Source organism: Peromyscus eremicus, chromosome 19 (genome assembly GCF_949786415.1).
Source record: "Peromyscus eremicus chromosome 19, PerEre_H2_v1, whole genome shotgun sequence".
Lineage (NCBI taxonomy): Eukaryota > Metazoa > Chordata > Mammalia > Rodentia > Cricetidae > Peromyscus > Peromyscus eremicus.
The window spans coordinates 51,627,478-51,646,530 of NC_081435.1; the positions used below are offsets into that span (position 1 = coordinate 51,627,478).

The 19,053-nt window shown below is 37.6% G+C and overlaps 1 protein-coding gene across 1 annotated transcript in view; it reads left to right on the forward strand.

Moving 5' to 3' along the window:
- Wdr7 (WD repeat domain 7) overlaps positions 1–19,053 on the forward strand; it is a 290,638-nt gene that overhangs the window by 219,284 nt on the left and 52,301 nt on the right. Inside the window, exons 22-24 of the mRNA XM_059246685.1 lie at positions 5,787–5,904; positions 7,430–7,579; positions 8,120–8,202. Of these exons, the coding sequence (XP_059102668.1) occupies positions 5,787–5,904; positions 7,430–7,579; positions 8,120–8,202 (351 nt within the window). The remainder of the gene's footprint in view (positions 1–5,786; positions 5,905–7,429; positions 7,580–8,119; positions 8,203–19,053) is intronic.

Below are 19,053 nucleotides of genomic sequence, written 5' to 3' on the forward strand. Positions count from 1 at the left end.
TGCCTGTGTTAACAATGTTCTGGTCAGAAAGTCTTTTCCTGTGCCAATGAGTTCAAGGCTATTTCTCACTTTCTCTTCTATCAGGTTCAGTGTGTCTGGTTTTATATTGAGGTTTTTGATCCATCCATTTGGAGTTGAGTTTTATGTGGGGTGATCAGTATGCATCTATTTGGATTCCTCAACATGCAGACACAGTTTGACCAGCACCATTTGTTGAAGATGCTTTTCTTTTTTCCACTGTGTATTTCTGACTTCTTCATCAATAATCAGGTGACCATAGGTGTGTGGATTTATGTCTGGGTCTTCGATTTCATTCCATTGATCACCGTGCAGTTTTTATTACTATAGCTCTGTAGTACAACTTGAAATCCAGGATGGTAATGACTCTCACAGTTCCTGTATTATTAAGGATTGTATTTGCTGTTCTGGTTTGTTTGTTTCTATTTGATGCTGAAAATTTTGTCCTTTCAAGATCTATGAAGAAGTTTGTTGGAATTTTGATGGGGATTGCATTGAATCTGTAGAATGTTTTTGTAGATTGGCCATTTTTACTTTGTTAATCCTACTGATCCATGAGCATGGAAGATCTTTCCATCTTCTATCTTCTTTGATTTCTTTCTTCAAAGACTTGACCTTTTTATCATACAAGATTTTCACATGCTTGGTTAGAGTTGCTCAAGATATTTTATGTTATTTGAGGCTATTATGAAAGGTATTGTTTATAGCCATAAGTTTCTCCAGTCCCACCCAACCCCATAGTCCCGTGTTTCTCTGGTCTCACCCGGCCCTGCGGTCCTGCAGCCATTTATAAAATAATCATTCAGAGGCCTAATAGTAATTGCAAATTATATGGCCTATGGCTCAGGCTTCTTGTTAGCTAGCTCTTATAACTTAACTCAACCATAACTATTAATCTATGTATCACCACTTGTTCCATGGATTTACCTGCGTCCCATTACATGTTGCTCCTTGGACAGCAGTTTGGTGTCTCCCCTTACTCTCCTTTCTCCCCTCACTGTCTCTCTTGGATTTTCCCACCTGGCTCCATCCTGCCCTGCCATAGGCCAATGCAGCTTTATTTATTAGCCAATGGGAGCAGCACATATTCACAGCAAAAAGAAAGACATCCCACAGCAATTGTTTCCCTGATTTCTTTCTCAGTCCATTTGTCACTTATGTATAGAAAGGTTGCTGATTTTTCTGAGTTAATTTGTATTTACCTTCTTTGCTGAAAGTGTTTATCACCTATTGAGTTTCCGGTGGAATTTTTAGGGTCACTTATGTTTACTATCGTATTATCTACAAATAAAGATACTTTGAATTCTTCCTTTCTAATTTGTATACTCTTGATCTCCTTCAGTTGTCTTACTGCTTTAGCTAAGACTTCAGGTTATACTGAATAGGTATGGAGAGTGTGGACAGCCTTGCCTTGTTTCTGATTTTCATGGGATTGCTTTGCATTTCTCTATATTTACATTGATATTGACTAAGGGTTTGCTGTAAACTGCCTTTATTATGTTGTGGTATGTCTCTTGTATCCCTAATCCCTCCAAGACTGTTTATTTGTTTGTTTTGTTTTTTTCTAGACAGGGTTTCTCTGTATAATCTTGGTTATCCTGCAACTCACTCTATAGACCAGGCTGGCCTCAAACTCAGAGATCCACCTACTTTTGCAGACTGAGTGTTGGGATTAAAGGCATGCACCACCACAGCGGTCTATCTCAGGGACTTTTTGTCATGAAAGGGCGTTGGATTTCATCAGCGGTCTTTTTGTGCATCTAATGAGATGATCATGTGGGTTTTGTCTTTTAGTTTGTTTGTATGGTGGGTTACATTTATCAATTTACTTATGTTAAACTACCTTTGCATCTCTGGGATGAAGCATACTTGATCGTGATGGGTGATCTTTTTAATGCGTTTGTGAATTTGGTTTGCAGGTACTTTGTTGAGAATTTTTGCATCTGTGTTCATAAGGAAAATTGGTCTGAAATTCTTTTTCTTTGTTGGGTCTTTATGTAGTGTAGATATCAGGATAAGTATGCTCCCAAGCAGTAGTTCTGACTACACTCTATCTTCCTGTTCTCAAAGTTCAAGATTCTGATGGAGGGACTTACTCACACAAGTGTGCACATGAATTCCTCCTCATATGTTCACTATCCACCAAACCTAATCAGCAGTGTGAAAATAGGTGTTTGATTTACTTTCATCTTCATTGACTTGTGGCTTTTCTTCAGACTGTGCCCTTCACTAAACCTTAACATTTTTTCTTACCATAAATTTGGTGATTCTCCCCAATTTACATGGTCTTTTACTGATGTGAGAAAAGGGTAATCTGTGGTTAGGCCTTTCAATTGAAGTGAGTGACTTGTCTTCCTCTTCGTTTTGCTGTATAATTCTCGAGCTATTTTTCATTACAAGAAGCGTCTATTGTCCACATATAGTTCTGTCTCCTTTCCTTTCTTCCTCTCTTTTCCCTTCCCACTCATAATTTCTCCCCCATGCAAGGACCTGAAACAGGGTAGAAGTGAGAATTTTCTGCTATGCTGGAAGCCAGCCAGCCCCAGCAATCCTGCTTAAAGCTTAGATTACAGGTATTTACTCATACTCTGGGTTCTGAGATCCAAGTTCTGGTCCCTAGGATGGTGGAGCAAGCACTCTTAACTGCTGAGTGATCATTCCAGCCCCGAGATTTCTTATTCAGCTGAATTTGATCTTTTGAAGAGCTTTATGGCTTCTAGTTCTGTCACTTACTGTGATTAATCTCCTTTCAAATATTATGATCAACCCAATTGATAAGTGTAAGCTATTCTTCATTTAAACCATTATTGACATTTAGTAAAACAATCAAAACCCCAGTATCTTAAAAAATTTCTACAAACTTTTCTCAGGGAAGCAGTCTAGCTATTAATCTAAAGCCACTAAATTTGGTCATGTTATAAGTTCATTAATTTAGTTCACCACAGTGTCACCATGCCCTGCTACTCTTTACTTTCTACAAAGGTCAGTGATTGTGAGACACAGTAATCTCCCTTACTGATGGGGACACATTCCAAGACTCCCAATGGATTCACAAAGCCATGGTAATCCCAAACCTTTTATATGCATTGTTTTTCCTTTACATAGAGACCTGTAATACAGCTGAATCTATAGTTGTGCACTGTAAGATATTAAAAAACAATAAAATTGAATAATCATAACAACATAGTGTAATAAGAGTTATGTGATTATCAAATATGAAATTGTACTATGTTTTCTGGTTGTTTTTCTTTGGGTGGGTGGGTAGTACGTACATGAAGAGATAAGTAAGATGAACTGTATGTATAAGCATTGGGATACAGTGTTATGTATTTCCAGAGAGCCATCTACACACAAGTATTGCTAATACCTTCACAGTTTTCTAGCAAAAGTGACCACAAAGACAGCATATACTGCATGTGTACTCAGGGCAAAGTCATGGTATTCATATACCAAACAATATGCAGCATAAGATTTTATCACATTACTCTAAATTTCATGCATTTTAAAATCTATTAATTATTGCTGGAATTTTCCATTTAACCTTTTTAGGAAACCTGGAAAGCAAATATGAAGGGACCATGGTGCACCAGTACCTTAGGTCCTCACTTAACTTTTCTTAACATGATTTTTCATTTGTAAAATGTCTTTATCACCTTGTAGGAATGTTTGGGGCAAATACAAGCAGACATGAAATAGAACATAAGCTAGCTCAGCTTCAATCCTAGAGCCTGGTTCTAGTTCTAGCCTGTGTGTCTGGTTCCTTTCTCCTGTGTTGAACTTTCCTGATATGGGATGGACTCCCCAGGAAACCGATGTTCCTTTTCCCCACTGACTGGTTTTACAAAAGTTAACTTTGGTTTGTTCAGAATTACTCAATTAACTTACCATTTTGGGTTGTGTCCCCCCTTCAATATCATCAGCCCCATTCATCTGATTTGTTGAAAATAAAAGGAAACAGTGCGAGGTATCTAAAATATTTAACTAGCTTTTGCGCTTTGAAAGAAATTGACCTAAAATGTGGATATATAAAATAGTTAATAAGCAATCGACTCTCAAGTCTCATCCTCAGGTAGTAAACATTTCCATACTCAATTTGAAGTGGTTACTTTTAATACAGAAGAGAGACTGGCTAGCTGCCATCCTGCTTAACACCCCTTTCTAGCCCCTGGGACCCAGGAGCTCCAGGTCATGCAGCCCTCACTTTCTATTTTCATTTGGTTCAGGATATGCATTTGTTCTCAAAGCTCGTTTTCCTTTCCTTTGTTTTTGGTAAATATTAAAGAAAGTCTGTGTGTACCCTTCTCATCTGAGTCTCTACTTTGTAGCTACGCTCAGTTTGGAACAAAGCTTGGCGAGAGTTACATCTATTAACAACCTTTTAAACAGTGGTTTTCAGCCTTCCTAATGCTGTGGCCCTTTAATACAGTTCCTCATGTTGTGGTGACTCCCACTCCCAACCATAAAATTATTTTTGTTGCTACTTTATAACTGTAATTTTGCTACTGTTATGAATCATAGTGTAAATATTTGATACTCATCCCCTGAAGGGATCACGACCCACAGGTTGAGAACCACTGCTTTCAAGTAGCACAATAGTAAAATTTTAAAGCAAAATTTTCTGCCATCAGTTTACCTCCTTTGAGGTTAAGAATAGTCATGTAACTCATCTTGATTTTCAACAAAAGTTAAGATAACTATTCTCAGGTAAATTATAGAGGGACCCGTGAACTTTTTGAGAATGTTTATTAAATAAATCCAGTTTATACATACAGATCATAGACTTGTTTAGAATACATTTTAATGAATCTTCACATGTTCATTTAAGTTAAAATTATTTAGCTAGAAAAATTACAACTGAATGCAACTAAAAAAACCTTCCTCTGTATAGTTACTATTTGGCTCCTTGACTAGATTTTAGTCAAAAGTCTTAGTGCTTTTCACACTAAGTGCATGTATACACACACACACACACACACACACACACACACACACACACACACATATCCACCAAGTGAGTTTAGTGATAAATCAGACTGCTCTCATATGGCAGAGGTGTGAATGCATTATTAACACTGTGATATCAGGCCCCCATGTTCTCACAATCTAGAAAGATTCACTTCATTATGTACATCACTTTAAAAGGACTGTTTGCTGTCTCTTCCTTTGTTAAGAAATTTAATAGCAGCTTGTTTACTTTTGTTTAAATGCTAACCGAGTGTCAGGTGTGCATGTGCTTACTAGTGGATGATTCTGAAAGTGCTAAGTGTGGGGTAGGCCAGCAGTGCGGAGAGATTTCAAACTAAAAACAATAGCTAGCTAAAAGTCATTTTGCCCTTCTCAATTCTTTTTATAACTTTGCAAACAGGAATGAGTTTTGCTTCCTTTCACACAAGAGCCTCAATTATAGTTTTTTAACATGGCCTTATGAACAAATTATCTTTAAAACATCCAGTGCAATATACATCCCTACCTTAGCTTCGTGATGTGTATTCAGTAGTAGTTCTTGATAATTTGTTAACAAGGCATTTTTAACCTTTTGGACAGATGCACATACTGTTTTCATTCTTCATGGTTAATAATTCGATTTTGTGTTTGATGCCAGAACACCCTGACTCTTAATCACTGCTCATTGTTGCAAGTCTATTATATTCTAACTGTTTGAGTGCTCTCATTGACCTTGAACTGACATTATAAGCTGTGTCTAATCTTTTGAGTCTATATTTCTAATGCTTCTTTTCTTTTTCCTTTTTTTTCTGATCCCTGTTTAGCATCACAATGGGGCTGCCTCTGAGCCCTGCAGCTGACTCTGCCCGCTCTGCAAGGCATGCCCTTTCTCTCATTGCCACTGCCAGACCACCCGCCTTCATCACCACCATAGCTAAGGAGGTGAGCATCTGCCTTCATGGGCCGCATCTTCCCTTTCAGAGGAATTCCTCCGTACTGTAACTCAGGGGTCAGACCCGCAAAGATTCTTTCTAGTTATAAAACAAAGCAAGTTGCTAGTATAGTGCTGAAATGAATGAATCATGTCTGCATACGCACTAAATTCCACAGCTATGTGTTCAGGACGTGAGCTCTCATGTTCTTTTCTGTCCTTAGAACGAGCATACTTGTAATACTTGTACCTTTCAATATGAAATATAATAGGTCTATGTGAATTAAAAGGTATTAAAGGTATTTATGTTTCTCAAGTGCAAGCAAATACTTGTAATCAAAACTAAACTTATTTAGCAATGGCTCTCCAACTGTTCACAAAAATGTAAGCCATAAAATTGCTGTTTGTTTTTCCTATTCTGTGTCACAGAGAAAGACTAGAAAGTCCATTGATTCTAGCGTTCCCGGTGTTGTAACTAATTGCCCACATCCAGCTGACAGACTAGTAAAAAACAATGAACCGATTCTATGTTCTTTCCTAACATCTTAGTAGTGAGAGGAAAGGGAGCGTTCCTAAACGTTTTTAAAGCTTTGCTCCATTCTGGCATTAGCACTGTGCAGCTCAGTGTCCATAGGGTATGGGCTCTGTCTGGATTGCTTTTCCTATAGCAATGATGAACTTTTAAAATAGTAGATAGTTCTGAGTCTGCTCATATCCTGAAGCCTCCTGGGCCCACATCTGCTCCAGAGCGGTCCTTAGAGGCATGCTGTGAAGGAAGCTGGAAGGGAAGGGAGATGGTCCTGGGAGTAGTTTGTAGGGTCGATTATGAAGCAGTGCAGCCTTGAATTCATAGCTGAAATAAAGTTGTGGACTACAGGTATGGAGTTAACAAGCTATGTATGATTACACACAGGCTTACATGTTGTATACTTGTATCAAATCTGTGTGTTGTTTGAATGAATAGTTTTATTTAACTTGGAAAATTTTAACCAATTTTTTCCATGCATGGAAGGTGGTAAAATTATCTTGAGGAAGTTTTACATTAGTCTGACAGGTCTTTATATTAATTATATTTCTGAACTTTATTTTGTATCATTTCCATAAGAAAATTTTTTAATGAAATGCTAGGATACTCATACCAAAAGATTCAGTTGGAAAAATCATTTGGATGGAGACAGGAGAAACAGTTCAAAGGTATCTTTAGCTACATAGAGTTTAAGCCCAGCTTGGGCTCCATGAGAGTCTGCCTCAAAATAAATAAATAAATAAATAAATAAATAAATAAATAAATAAATAAATAAATAAGTGCCAGGAAGTTGTGGAATTTTATTAGGCCATACTTACTTAGTTTTTATTATACATAATGCTTTTTTTGTGATCAAAAAACAATTCCTGACCTACCCTGAGTGATATATTTTTACAGTTCTGATCGACTTTATTTTTTTTTCTATAATCAATAGAAAGTAAACCAGTGCCTAAAAATGTAAGTCTGTGTGGAGTGGCAATTTCATCTACAGCATGGCAATTCTTTTGTAGGTACACAGACACACGGCCCTTGCAGCAAATACCCAGTCACAGCAGAGCATACATACAACAACCCTGGCAAGAGCTAAAGGGGAAATCCTGAGAGTCATTGAAATTCTCATTGAAAAAATGCCTACAGACGTTGTGGACCTTCTTGTGGAGGTGAGGATAGCCTGCTTCTAGTACATCTGTGCCTGCATTGAATACTTGAGGTTAAAATTAAGGGAGGAAGAAGGGAAGGAAAGAGGGAGGAAGGAGAGGGAACGTGTCGCATAACTGAGATTAATTAACCTCTGTGTTATTTCAATAGACCTTAAATCAATTTCCTCAAAACTAAAATTGATTGCTATAGCCATTGACCAGTCACATGGAATTGATATACATTAGAATATTTTAAAGGCTTTGTTGTCACCAACATTCATTGTAAATAAAACCACTTACACTATGTGCTCTACACTAAAGCTCTACTGTGCATCTGCACACAGTCAGCTTTAGACGAAATGAGTCTGTTTCTACAGACAGGACCAAGGTTAACATGTAGCAAGCATTCCTAGGCTTCAAATAGCTCTTATTGTTTTTAAGTAAATACTAATCACACTATATGGATTTACATAGACAAAACAAGGCCCAATGGAATTACTTAAATTTTAGAAAATCAAGCATTTGAAGTTAACTTTCAATCTGTGTCTTTTCCTGTCAAAGGTCATGGACATCATCATGTACTGTCTTGAAGGATCTTTAGTTAAAAAGAAGGGTCTTCAGGAATGCTTTCCAGCTATCTGCAGGTAAAGAAGCTTCAACTGCATGCAAAATAATTGATTTTTGATAACAAATACTTAAACATTTTAGTGAGGTAAATGCGAAAACCAGGTATTAATCATTATTTGCTTAATTTCTAGAATAAGTCTGCACTTTGTGATAAGAACAGAAAAACAATGAACTAGTTATTTAATGAGTTCACAAGAACATTTTGCTTATGACTTAAAAGTACATTGCATATCTGTTCTCACAGTCGACTCAAATTTTTATTTATGTTACAAAACACTTAGAACACTTCTGACATAGGGAAAAATATACTTTCCAGCAACAGAAATCTGTAGATCACCTTTTCACTCACTAGTAAATTTTTTTTATTCATCTCTTTATTTTACATCCTGGCCACAGCCCCCCACCATCCTCCCCTCCCAGTCCCTATCCTCAGTCCCCACCCCACCCCAATCCATTCCAACCCCCCAAGTCCCCTCCTCTCCATCCAGGAAAGGGCAAGTCTCCCAAGAATATCAATAAAACATGACATATCAAGTTGCAGTGTATTTTGAGAATAATGGGAGTCTTTGCACTGTGTCCTGTTAGTATGAGGGAGGAAACAAGAAAAGAAGGCAAGAAAGCTAAAACTTTGCAAATGGTACTGAATATATTAACTATAACTTAGAAATTTTATATAACATGAAATGAAGATGGCTTTTGCATTGAAATATAGTACACTGTTTACTTTTTAATTGGATTTTTGGGTAAAAGTGCTTGTCCCATGAGCCTGACAACCTGAGTTTGTGCCTTGGCATTCACTTGGTGACGTAGAAAAGCTATAACCCCTGCAAATTGTTCTCTGACTCACACACATCATCGTCATCATAATGCATGAAATGGTTTTTTGTTTTGTTTTGTTTTGTTTTTTTCCAGGCAGGTCTCTGTGTAGTCCTGGCTGTCCTGGAACTCACTCTGTAGACCAGGCTGTCCTGGAACTCACAGAGATCCGCCTGCCTCTGCCTCCCAAGTGTTGGGACTAAAGGCATGCACCACCACCACCTGGCAGCAATTTTTAATTGGTCTAGAGTGTTTACAGTTTGGGGCATTTTGTTTTATTTTATTGTTTTTATGTTGTACAAATAGTACTTGAATCTGTCATAGGTAATTTTTCTTAGGGCACTCGGTTACTCAAAATTAGATATAATTCTTTTGTTTGTAAGGCTTCAGTGAGAGCCATCTTCTCTTTGCTTATTTCTCCAAGTACAATGTAGTATAAGTTATAGTCAGCAGTAAGGTTTCTGAGAACAGAGGCATTTCAGTGTGGCACTTCATCTGGTCACTTCCTAACATTTCTGCAACTGTGTGCAGAATGGCTTATGTTCTGTTTATCTGTGTGTCTATATTTTTCTATATACAGCAGAACTTACATCCTATTCTCTTATTATGCAGCTTGATTTTGCTACCTAGATGTTAAAATGTGAACACGAATAAAGTCATACTATAACACACAAGTGCAGATGCTATAACACACATGTACAGATGCTGTAGCACACATGTACAAGTTCTATAGCACATGTGTACAGGTGCATTTTTTCTTGTTACATAAACTAGACAAATTAGAATAATGTCATTTTCTAACATTGGCTCTTTTGTACTGTTAACTGATTATAACTACACATAGTTATTATTTTCCCAGCTAATGCTTTTCTAAAGAAATGCCCACATGAAAATGGACATTGTTGTTATATTGCTAAGTGGAGGTGATAAGAGAGTGGTTGTATTGGGACTTAATTTACTGAGTGCTAATAGTGTTCATAAAGCACTAGCCACTGCTATGTAAGTTAGCTTGCAGGAGCTGTTCACTAATGAGTCTGGTTTCCAGCTTGCTGAAAGCCCCCTCAAGAGTTCCTTAGGTTGCTGTGCTCTGCAGACATCCATGTCTGTTGACTTAGTTATCCTGGAAAGGGAGAGCTGTGCTGGGATGCCAAGCAGATTTGTCCTTACTGAGCACTATGTATACATGTTTTTCCCCTCTGATTTGCCAAAAAGCAATTGTACTTTGTTTATTGACTTAGTAGTATTTTATAGAACACCAACTGTGTATCACGTATCTATTCTCTGGGGAAGTAATGATAGATGAGGTAACTCTGTGCTCCTGGATGACAGTGGCTGATGGGGAGGAGATTGCATGGGTTCTGAGGGCTGTGTAGGGTGCCTGGTAGACTACCTACCAGAGGTGTAGTTGGGCAATAATATAATGCTCAATTCAGTGTATGGAATCTGAGAAATTTCATAAGGAGAATGTAGAAGAATAACAGTGTTTGTTAGAAATGCCATCATGAAAATGTCTGCCAGATCATGAAAGGGGTTTGTGCTCTGGAAGAGCTAGAGTGATGGCAGAAAGAGCAGTGGTGGGCCTTAGGAATGTTTCACAGAGAGCTGACCAGGTGGGCTTTGTGAAATGCAAAGGTGTTGTCATCGTGAAAGGCAGAGAGCGAGCCAGGCTGCTAAGTGTTGGGAGTCACAGAAGTATACAGTAAGTTTGGTTATGCCATGTAGTGGGGTGGTTAGTATATACACTTCACATAGAAGTGTAGAGCCAAGCCAGGGCTCCGAGTTCCTCACAGAATAGTTTGACCTTATTTAATAAGCAGTGGAGAGTTAGAAAAGTTTAAGCAAAATATTAAAGTTATAATCATAGATAAGACACAGACTTTCATTGTAAAATAAGTACTTGTACTTTTTAATAAAATCAAAAATTATTTTAGATAGAAGAGTTAAAAGTTTATATTTTCAGAAATGATGTAGCTTTTCTTAAAGTATATTATTATGTAGACAGACTGATTGATTTTTGTTTTCAAGTAAAAAGCTGAATCAGCTCATTTCACCTTAAATGGGCACTTAAACTTCAGTAAAAAATTGCACACTGTCTGCTTCAAAACACTGCATGAGCTCATTTTCAAGGGACTGCTCCAAATTTGTGGTTTGTTCTTAGCCTGTTCCGTGCTAAGAGTGATGGAACATAGAACAGCTTCTACCATAATGTCCAGTAAAATCCTTAAATTAGTAGGTATTTTATACTATAATTTGATACTCGATGATTAAAGATGTTACTCATACCCCTATTAGTAGGAATCCCTCTCATTATTATATTCCTATTTCTCACACTTAAAAATCTCCTTAGCAGGTTGTCTTGATGTATTAAAAGTCTTCATGTTAAAAAAAAAAATAGGACCTGGGTGCACTCAGTTGTAGAGCAACTTGTGTGTGTGACTCCTTGAGTTTAATATTATCAAGTAAATTCACGCATATTATAACTCTGGTCCCTGTCTCTGTTCCATTGTACAAAAGAAGAAGTTAATTTTAAGATTGTTTAAAATAATATAAAGAATGAAAATTTAAGCTGGGTATTGTGGTCCACACCTGTAATCCCAGCACTTGAGAGGTAAAGGCATGAGAATAAGGAATTCAAGCTAATCCTTGGCTAGCTAGTGAGTTCTAAGCCAGCCCAGACTATATGAGATCATCTCTCAAAAAGTCAAAACAACAAAATAAACCCAAATTTATTTTATTTGAATTAGCAGATTTTGAGAAAAATTAGAATAATTTGTAATTAAAATAAGTTTATACTTGCAAAACGTAAGTCTTTAAAAATATATAAATTTGGACTATCAAAGCATTCATTTTCATATTTAATTGAATAGCATTAGTCACCACTTATTGCCATACATGCTAACCTTGTTAGTCATTACTACCATATTGAATAGTACAGATGATGATGATGATGATGATGATGATGATGACCATCAGTCATGCATTTGCCATAGAAAGAGCTAATCAAGTCCCTTACACTCTGCTAAGTACTTTACTAATATTAACTCATTTCTATTTCTTACAACTATAGTAAATATTATTTCTGTTTTGCAGATGAAGACACTAATGAATAATAATTTAAGTAACTTGCCATGGTTATACTATTAGTAAGTACAGAACCAGACAACGAGGTTCCCATTTGTCAACCATTGCATAACACTATGACATGCATGGTAGTTTTCTTTTCAAGTAGAAAACCCTATGCATAGCCCCCAAAGCATTTTCTATCCTTTCTTCACCACCCTAGCCACAGTATGCTACATTATAGTAGTTATTTCCCCCAAGGAGAAGTGTAATTTACTCACTAACCACTCAACAAGAAGTATTTATTAACTACTTAAATATGTAAGACCCTGACTGGGAAATAGTGATTCTCAAACAGAATTCTCCAGCATGACCATCACAGGCTAGGACACCTTCTATTTGGTCTTTTGAGCTGATACCTTCTGCTAGAATTAAGCACTTCTAGAAAATACCTACTCATGTGTATGTCCGAAAACCTACACCTCAGCCCTTGTGAAGGATGCCTTTACTACAGCCATTTCTCATGCCTATAAATAGTCCAAGCATGTGCACAGCTTATAGGGCTAGAGTTCATGGGGGCAGGTCCAGAAAACGCTCTATGAGGTCACAAAGTGTTGTCATTCATTGCAGCTGTGGTGTCTCTGTGAGTGGTGACTGAGGACAGACTCCTGAATCTTTCAGACATAGGGCATGGCTCTCAGAAGAGTTCCATGCCATCGGTCCAGCCAAGAGGCATGGGCAGTTGCTGGTCTTGTACTTCTTGTGCAGATGGGAGTGACCATGCTTGCTCCCCTGCAGAAATCCTGTCTTCTTTCCTGGAGATTCAGTACCTGTGTTGGGAGTTAGAGCTTTCCGCATGGTTTATTGAGACCACATCCTGAATGTCTCAATCCTAGTCACTCTTCATGTCGAACAAAGGGATGCAGGGTTCTATTGGTTAAATTTTAAGGAGATTTTCCTTACATTATTAATAAAGCTTGCATATGCTTATCCTGCAGAGTATAAACATGTAGATCAATCTAAAAAATATATTGCATACAAATTAGAACAAAAGTACAACGCCGTTTATTTTCCCTCCTGTTGGCAAAAAAAAAAAAAAAAAAAAAAAAACCATAAAAAAATGTGATGATTCCAAATGAGCGTGACATTTGGTGAGTGTCTCAGGAACTTAGCTCTAGTAGGAATCTTAAAAGTTCTTATTAATAAAAACAAACCAGAAGCCAGTTATTGGGGTGAATGCTGGAAGATCAGAGAAGCAGAACAAGCCACAGCCACCTCACCTTGCCAGTTCCTCAGCTGATCCTGCTTCCTCAGACTGGAAGCCTCTGAGTCCTCATCCAAATGAATCTCAGCTGAACTGCTTCTCGAAAGCCTAAAAGCTTAACCAGCCGAAAGCTTCTAGTTTCTGGTCTTTACACCCTATATACCTTTCTGCTTTCTGCCGTCACTGCCTGGGATTAAAGGCGTGAGTCACCATGCCTGGCTATTTCCAGTGTGGCCTTGAACTCACAGAGATCCATGCCTCCAGAAGGCTAGGATTAAAGGTGTGAGTGCCACCATTTTCTAGCCTCTGTATCTAGTGGCTGTTCTGTTCTCTGACCCCAGATAAGTTTATGAGGGTGTACAATATTTTGGGGAACACAATACCACCACTCTTGGCATTGCCTATCTAAATTTTAAGTGTGCCTATTATTTGATCTTACTTTAATTAATCTGTCCAGCAAAAATATTCACCTAGATCCATGACATGATATAGCCTATGTGTCTATCAGAAAAAGAATGGTTAAGTAGTAGACGGCATGCCCACTGAATGCAGTGCAGCTGTGAGGAAGATCCATGTGGTCCATGTGTACTGATAGAGGAGCATATCCCTACAACACAGAAGCAGATACCGCCCTGCAGGGGAAAATGTATGATGAGGTGTAGTAAATGTGAAAAACACTCACGGGAGAGTCTCTAAATAATTACCAGAGATTACTTGTAAGGTGGTGGGGATGAGAAGAAAGAACTACCTTATTTTTAAAAATTACAATTATAATTAAAATTCACTGTGTTTGTAAGAGTATGATAATCCATATTTATAATATATAATGATCAAATTAAGGAAGTGAACATTTCCATTTTTAAACTTTTGATTAGTGCACAATAATTATATATATCTGCAGGAAAATGTGACATTTAAATCTGTATGTTCTTATCAAATCAGGTAGTATTTCTATCTTTCTGTCACTTCATGTTTGGAGCCTTTGAGCCATCCTCTTCTTGTTATTCCTAAAGTGTATAATGGTTTCCTGTGAACCGTAATCACCCCACTGTGCCACCATGTTGTACACTCTAGAACGGTTTCTAGATACCTGTAGTTTGGTAGCTATATCCAAATTTCCCAGTCCTCATTGCCTCTCAACCTCCAGTAATCACCATTCACATTCAGATGGTCATTTTTAGCATTTGCATATGTACTTGTCTTTAGGTTTGACTCATTTCATGTAACATAATGTCTTGAGTTCCATCTTCACTGAAAATAATAGGACAACATTCTTTTATATGGGTGAAGATATTCCATTATATATATATAGCACTTCTTAGTGTACTCATCCAATGTAGGACATCTAGGGTAATTTTCATTTGACATTGTACATAGTTGATCAATAAACATGGTTTGCAGATACTTCCTTTATTTACTGCTATCATTTCTTTTTTTGGAACATCCATAATGTTCTTCATAATGACTGTACTAATGATGTACCCACCATGCATGAGTTATTTCTCTACATCCTTACCAGCATTTGCTATTTAGTTGCCTTTTTGACTAATAGCCATTTTAACTGGAATTGGGGTGATATTTCATTGTGCTTTTTCTCTTCATAATTTTAATTAATTCTAAAAATTCATAGTATGAGTCAGGCTGTGGTGGCATATGCCTTTAATCCCAGCATAGGAGGCAGAGGTAGGCAGATCTCTATAAGTTTGAAGCCAGCCTGGTCTACAAAAGTGAGTTCCAAGACAGCCAGAGCTACACAGAGAAACTTTGTCTCAAAAAAGAAATCATAGTATGCAGTTGTACATATTAATGGGATATCATGTGATATTTTGATATGTGTATACATTGTATAATATTTTAAAGTACCTATCTATCTCCTCAAGCATATTTCATTTGTTTTTAGTAAAACATTCAAAAGCTTTACTTTAAATTTATGTATAGGTTGAAACTATGCATATATGTTAAATGTGCTTACAATGAATATATATTGATATTTTTGAAGAGGCTTTTTTAATATATTGCTTTAACTTTTCAGAAGAGTCAAAAGCTTATGAATTACTTAACTCAGTATCAATAACCTTTAAAAGCAACTAGGTTCAGAATTGCTTATAATGTATTCTGAAGTTTTCTCTGCTACTTATAAAGATAGACATATACAAATATTTAAGATAGTGTCTGATACATAGTTAGGACTCTATGTTAACTGCATTTCATGTGGCAGATTATACATTATATATGCAACTTTTTCTATATTCTTATAGACTTAAAGTGGTTTCATATTAAACTAAAGTCAATTCTGTATTAGGCAAAGAACATTTCTTTTTGCATCTTGAATGGTGTCATATAATGTCATAGGATCATTGCAGATTACCAAAGACATAGTTCAGTTATTGTATAGTTCTCTGTCTTTCTCCCAAATCAAAGTTTTGCTGAGGGTTGCATGGGTTTCCTCTTCTTATCTATTCTAAATTGGCTTTTTAAATTTGAAAGGTTTTCTTTTCTTTTTTCCTTTTATTGAACATAGATTTTTTTCTCATATAATACATCCTGATTATAGTTTTCCCTTCCTCTACTCCCAGTTCATACCCACCTCCCCTCCCCTCTGGATCCACTCCCTTTCTGTCTCTCATTACAAAAGAACAGCCTTCTAAGAGATGACAACCAAACATGACAAAATAAAATACAATAAGATGAAGCAAAACTATCCTATCTAAGTTGGACATGGCAACCCAATAGGAGGGCAAGAGTCCCAAGAGCACAGACACAAGAGTCAGAGACCCACTCGTTCTCACAGTCAGGAGACCCATAAAAATACTAAGCCCAAATCTAATATTTGTATTTTTATAAAGCTAGTATTTTAAATATAGCTAAAAGTTGTAATATATTTGCAGAGGGCCTGGTGTAGACCCATCTAGGCCCTGTTGATGCTGCTTTAGTCTCTATTAGCTTGTAGTACCTTACTTAGTTGATTCAAAGGTCCTTGTTCTTCTGGTGTCCACTGTCCCCTGGCTCATAAACTATTCCTGCTTGCTCTTCCACATAGATCCTTGAGCCTTTGGGGAAGATGGGTGTTGATAAAGATATCCCATTAGGGTTGTGTATCTAGAGTTTTCTCTGCAGGTCCCGCCAAGCCCAGCAGTCCGACAGCCCACTTATAAAATAACCACTCAGACGCTTATATTATTTAAACTGTTTGGCCTAATGGCTCAGGCTTCTTGCTATCTAGTTCTTCTATCTTAAATTAACCCATTTCTATTAATCTATACTTTGCCACATGGCTTGTGGCTTACCGGTACCTTACATCTTCCTTGTCATGGCGGCAGCTGGCAGTGTCTCTCTGCCTCAGCCTTCCATTTCCCAGAATTCTCTTCTCTGCTTGTCCTGCCTATGCTTCCTGCCTGGCTACTGGCCAATCAGTGTTTTATTTATTAACCAATCAGAGCAACACATTTGACATACAGAACATCCCACAGCAGGGTTGAGTGCTCTAAAGTCCCTCACTCTCTGCACATTGTCCAGTTGTGGGTCTCTGTGTTTGTTCTCATCTACGGAAAGAAAAGCTTATCTGGTGAGGCACTGGTCTATGGGTGTAGCATTACGTCATTAAGAGTCATTTCATTGCCATGTTCCTTTTATTTTGAGACAGAATCTCACTATGTAACCCTGAGTGACCTAGAACTTGCCATATAGAACAGATTGGTCTCAAAGTTACTGAGTTCCTCTATCTCCTAAGTGCTGGAATTACAAGTGTGAATGAACCCCCGTGCTCACTGAGGGCCATTTTCAATAAAGATAAAAGTTTATCAATTCAAACAGAACCATAATTGGAAAATACCACAGCTATTTAGAGGTGAGTTGTCAAGCAAAGTGAGCTCTTGGGCTAGAGTTTACATTGTATTTTAGGTCACAGACTACCAATGTAGTGTGGGTACACCCCATTGTGAATTGCTCCTGAATAGCTGAATTCACAAATACAACTTTGGAGAACTGAATTGTACCACTATTCCCCAACAGCTTGTTCTAATATTTAATACTGAGTTTTAATTATGTTTTGTGTGACAATGCCTCATTCACTGAAATTAGTATGTGGTAGTATTAGTATTTTTTTGTTTGTTTGTTTTTTCGAGACAGGGTTTCTCTGTGTAGCTTTGTGCCTTTCCTGGATCTCGCTCTGTAGACCAGGCTGGCCTCGAACTCACAAAGATCTGCCTGCCTCTGCCTCCCGAGTGCTGGGACTAAAGGCGTGCGCCACCACTGCCTGGCTTAGTATTAGTATTTTTACAAATTCTTAGAATCCTTTTTATCCCCAGGAAAATGAAAAATACATTTCATTGTATATATCATAATCTAGACTACTTATATTCATCTTTTCAAATTTCAGCCTATGCAGTTATTTCTAACCTTAAAAGATCATTAAGCTGTAACTGTCAGTTTTTTGCTAAGGTACCCAGGCTCCAGGGCCGTGGCAGATAACATTGTAAATCTGCCATTGTTTATCCTCATCAAATATTTTTAAAGGATCACTAGGCAGACAGCATAATTGTCGATTTCTGCTTGACTTTTTGGGGCAATTTTTATTTCCACTATATCTACCTCAATTGTTATTTTAGACCCTATGGAAAATTAGTTCATCTTAAAAGTGAACATTTAACACAGTTCACATGCTGCTCATTAAAGGGTAAGCATTGTGTTTGGATCTTAGCTGCACTAAACTTCTTACTATTGCATCTTGCTTGCTTGATCCATATTTAAGCCCCAATTAGCAGCAGTCTCTGATGGAGGAAAATAAACAACTTTTGATTTATAAAAGGCAAAAATCGCTGTTGAATATTTCAGAGGTGATGGATTAAGTTTAAAAATAGGATGTTGGGTTAGAGAGCAATAGGGAAGGGCTACTTTATCAAATAGGGTGGTTTATGAAGACATTTTTTATCCCGATAACCTCAGAATGGGATCTTGGTGAAGTGAGTGCATGAGCAGCTAAGATGATGGGCCATTGAGATTTTCCAGGTACCAGGAACAGAAAGACTTAGAAATGGGGGAGCGCTATGAGCATATCCAAGAATGTGCAAGGGGATGGCAATTCCTAGATCAGAAAAAGCCAAAGGAACCCAAGGGGAGGTCCCAGAGCTTTGAAGGACAGCTGTGAACAAAAAATGGTGTGATGTAATTCATGGTTGACAAGAACCATAATCCACATGTGGACAATAGCCAAAGTCTTTAAACATTTTGAATAATGACCACCTTGACCCCAGCAACAAATGCCTTTTCCATCAATACCCACATCCTTTCCCTTGCTAATGCTGGCTCTGATTGGGCAGTTTCCTTTGAGCCCACCTGGTAGATGATAAATACTAGGGTAGGTGGGTGTGGTAGTTCTGTCAACCTGACACAGTCTAGAATTACCATGGAAAAGAGTCTTAGTGAGGAATCATCTAGAATAGATTGTGCTGTGGCATGTCTGTGTAGGATTGTCTTGAACATGGTAACTAATGTGGGAAGACCGTGTCTACTGTGGACGGCACCATTCTCTAGACTTGGTAGCCAGTATAAGAATGGAGAAAGTGAGCTGATCAATAACCATGTGTTTACTTATTTCTTTCTGATCTTAACTGTGAATTTTTGTAACTAGCTCTCTGAAGTTCCTGCTGCCTGACTTCCAGGCAATGACGGACTGTAACTTGGAACTGTGGGCCACAGTGACCCTTTCTCCTCTAAGTTGCCTTTTGTT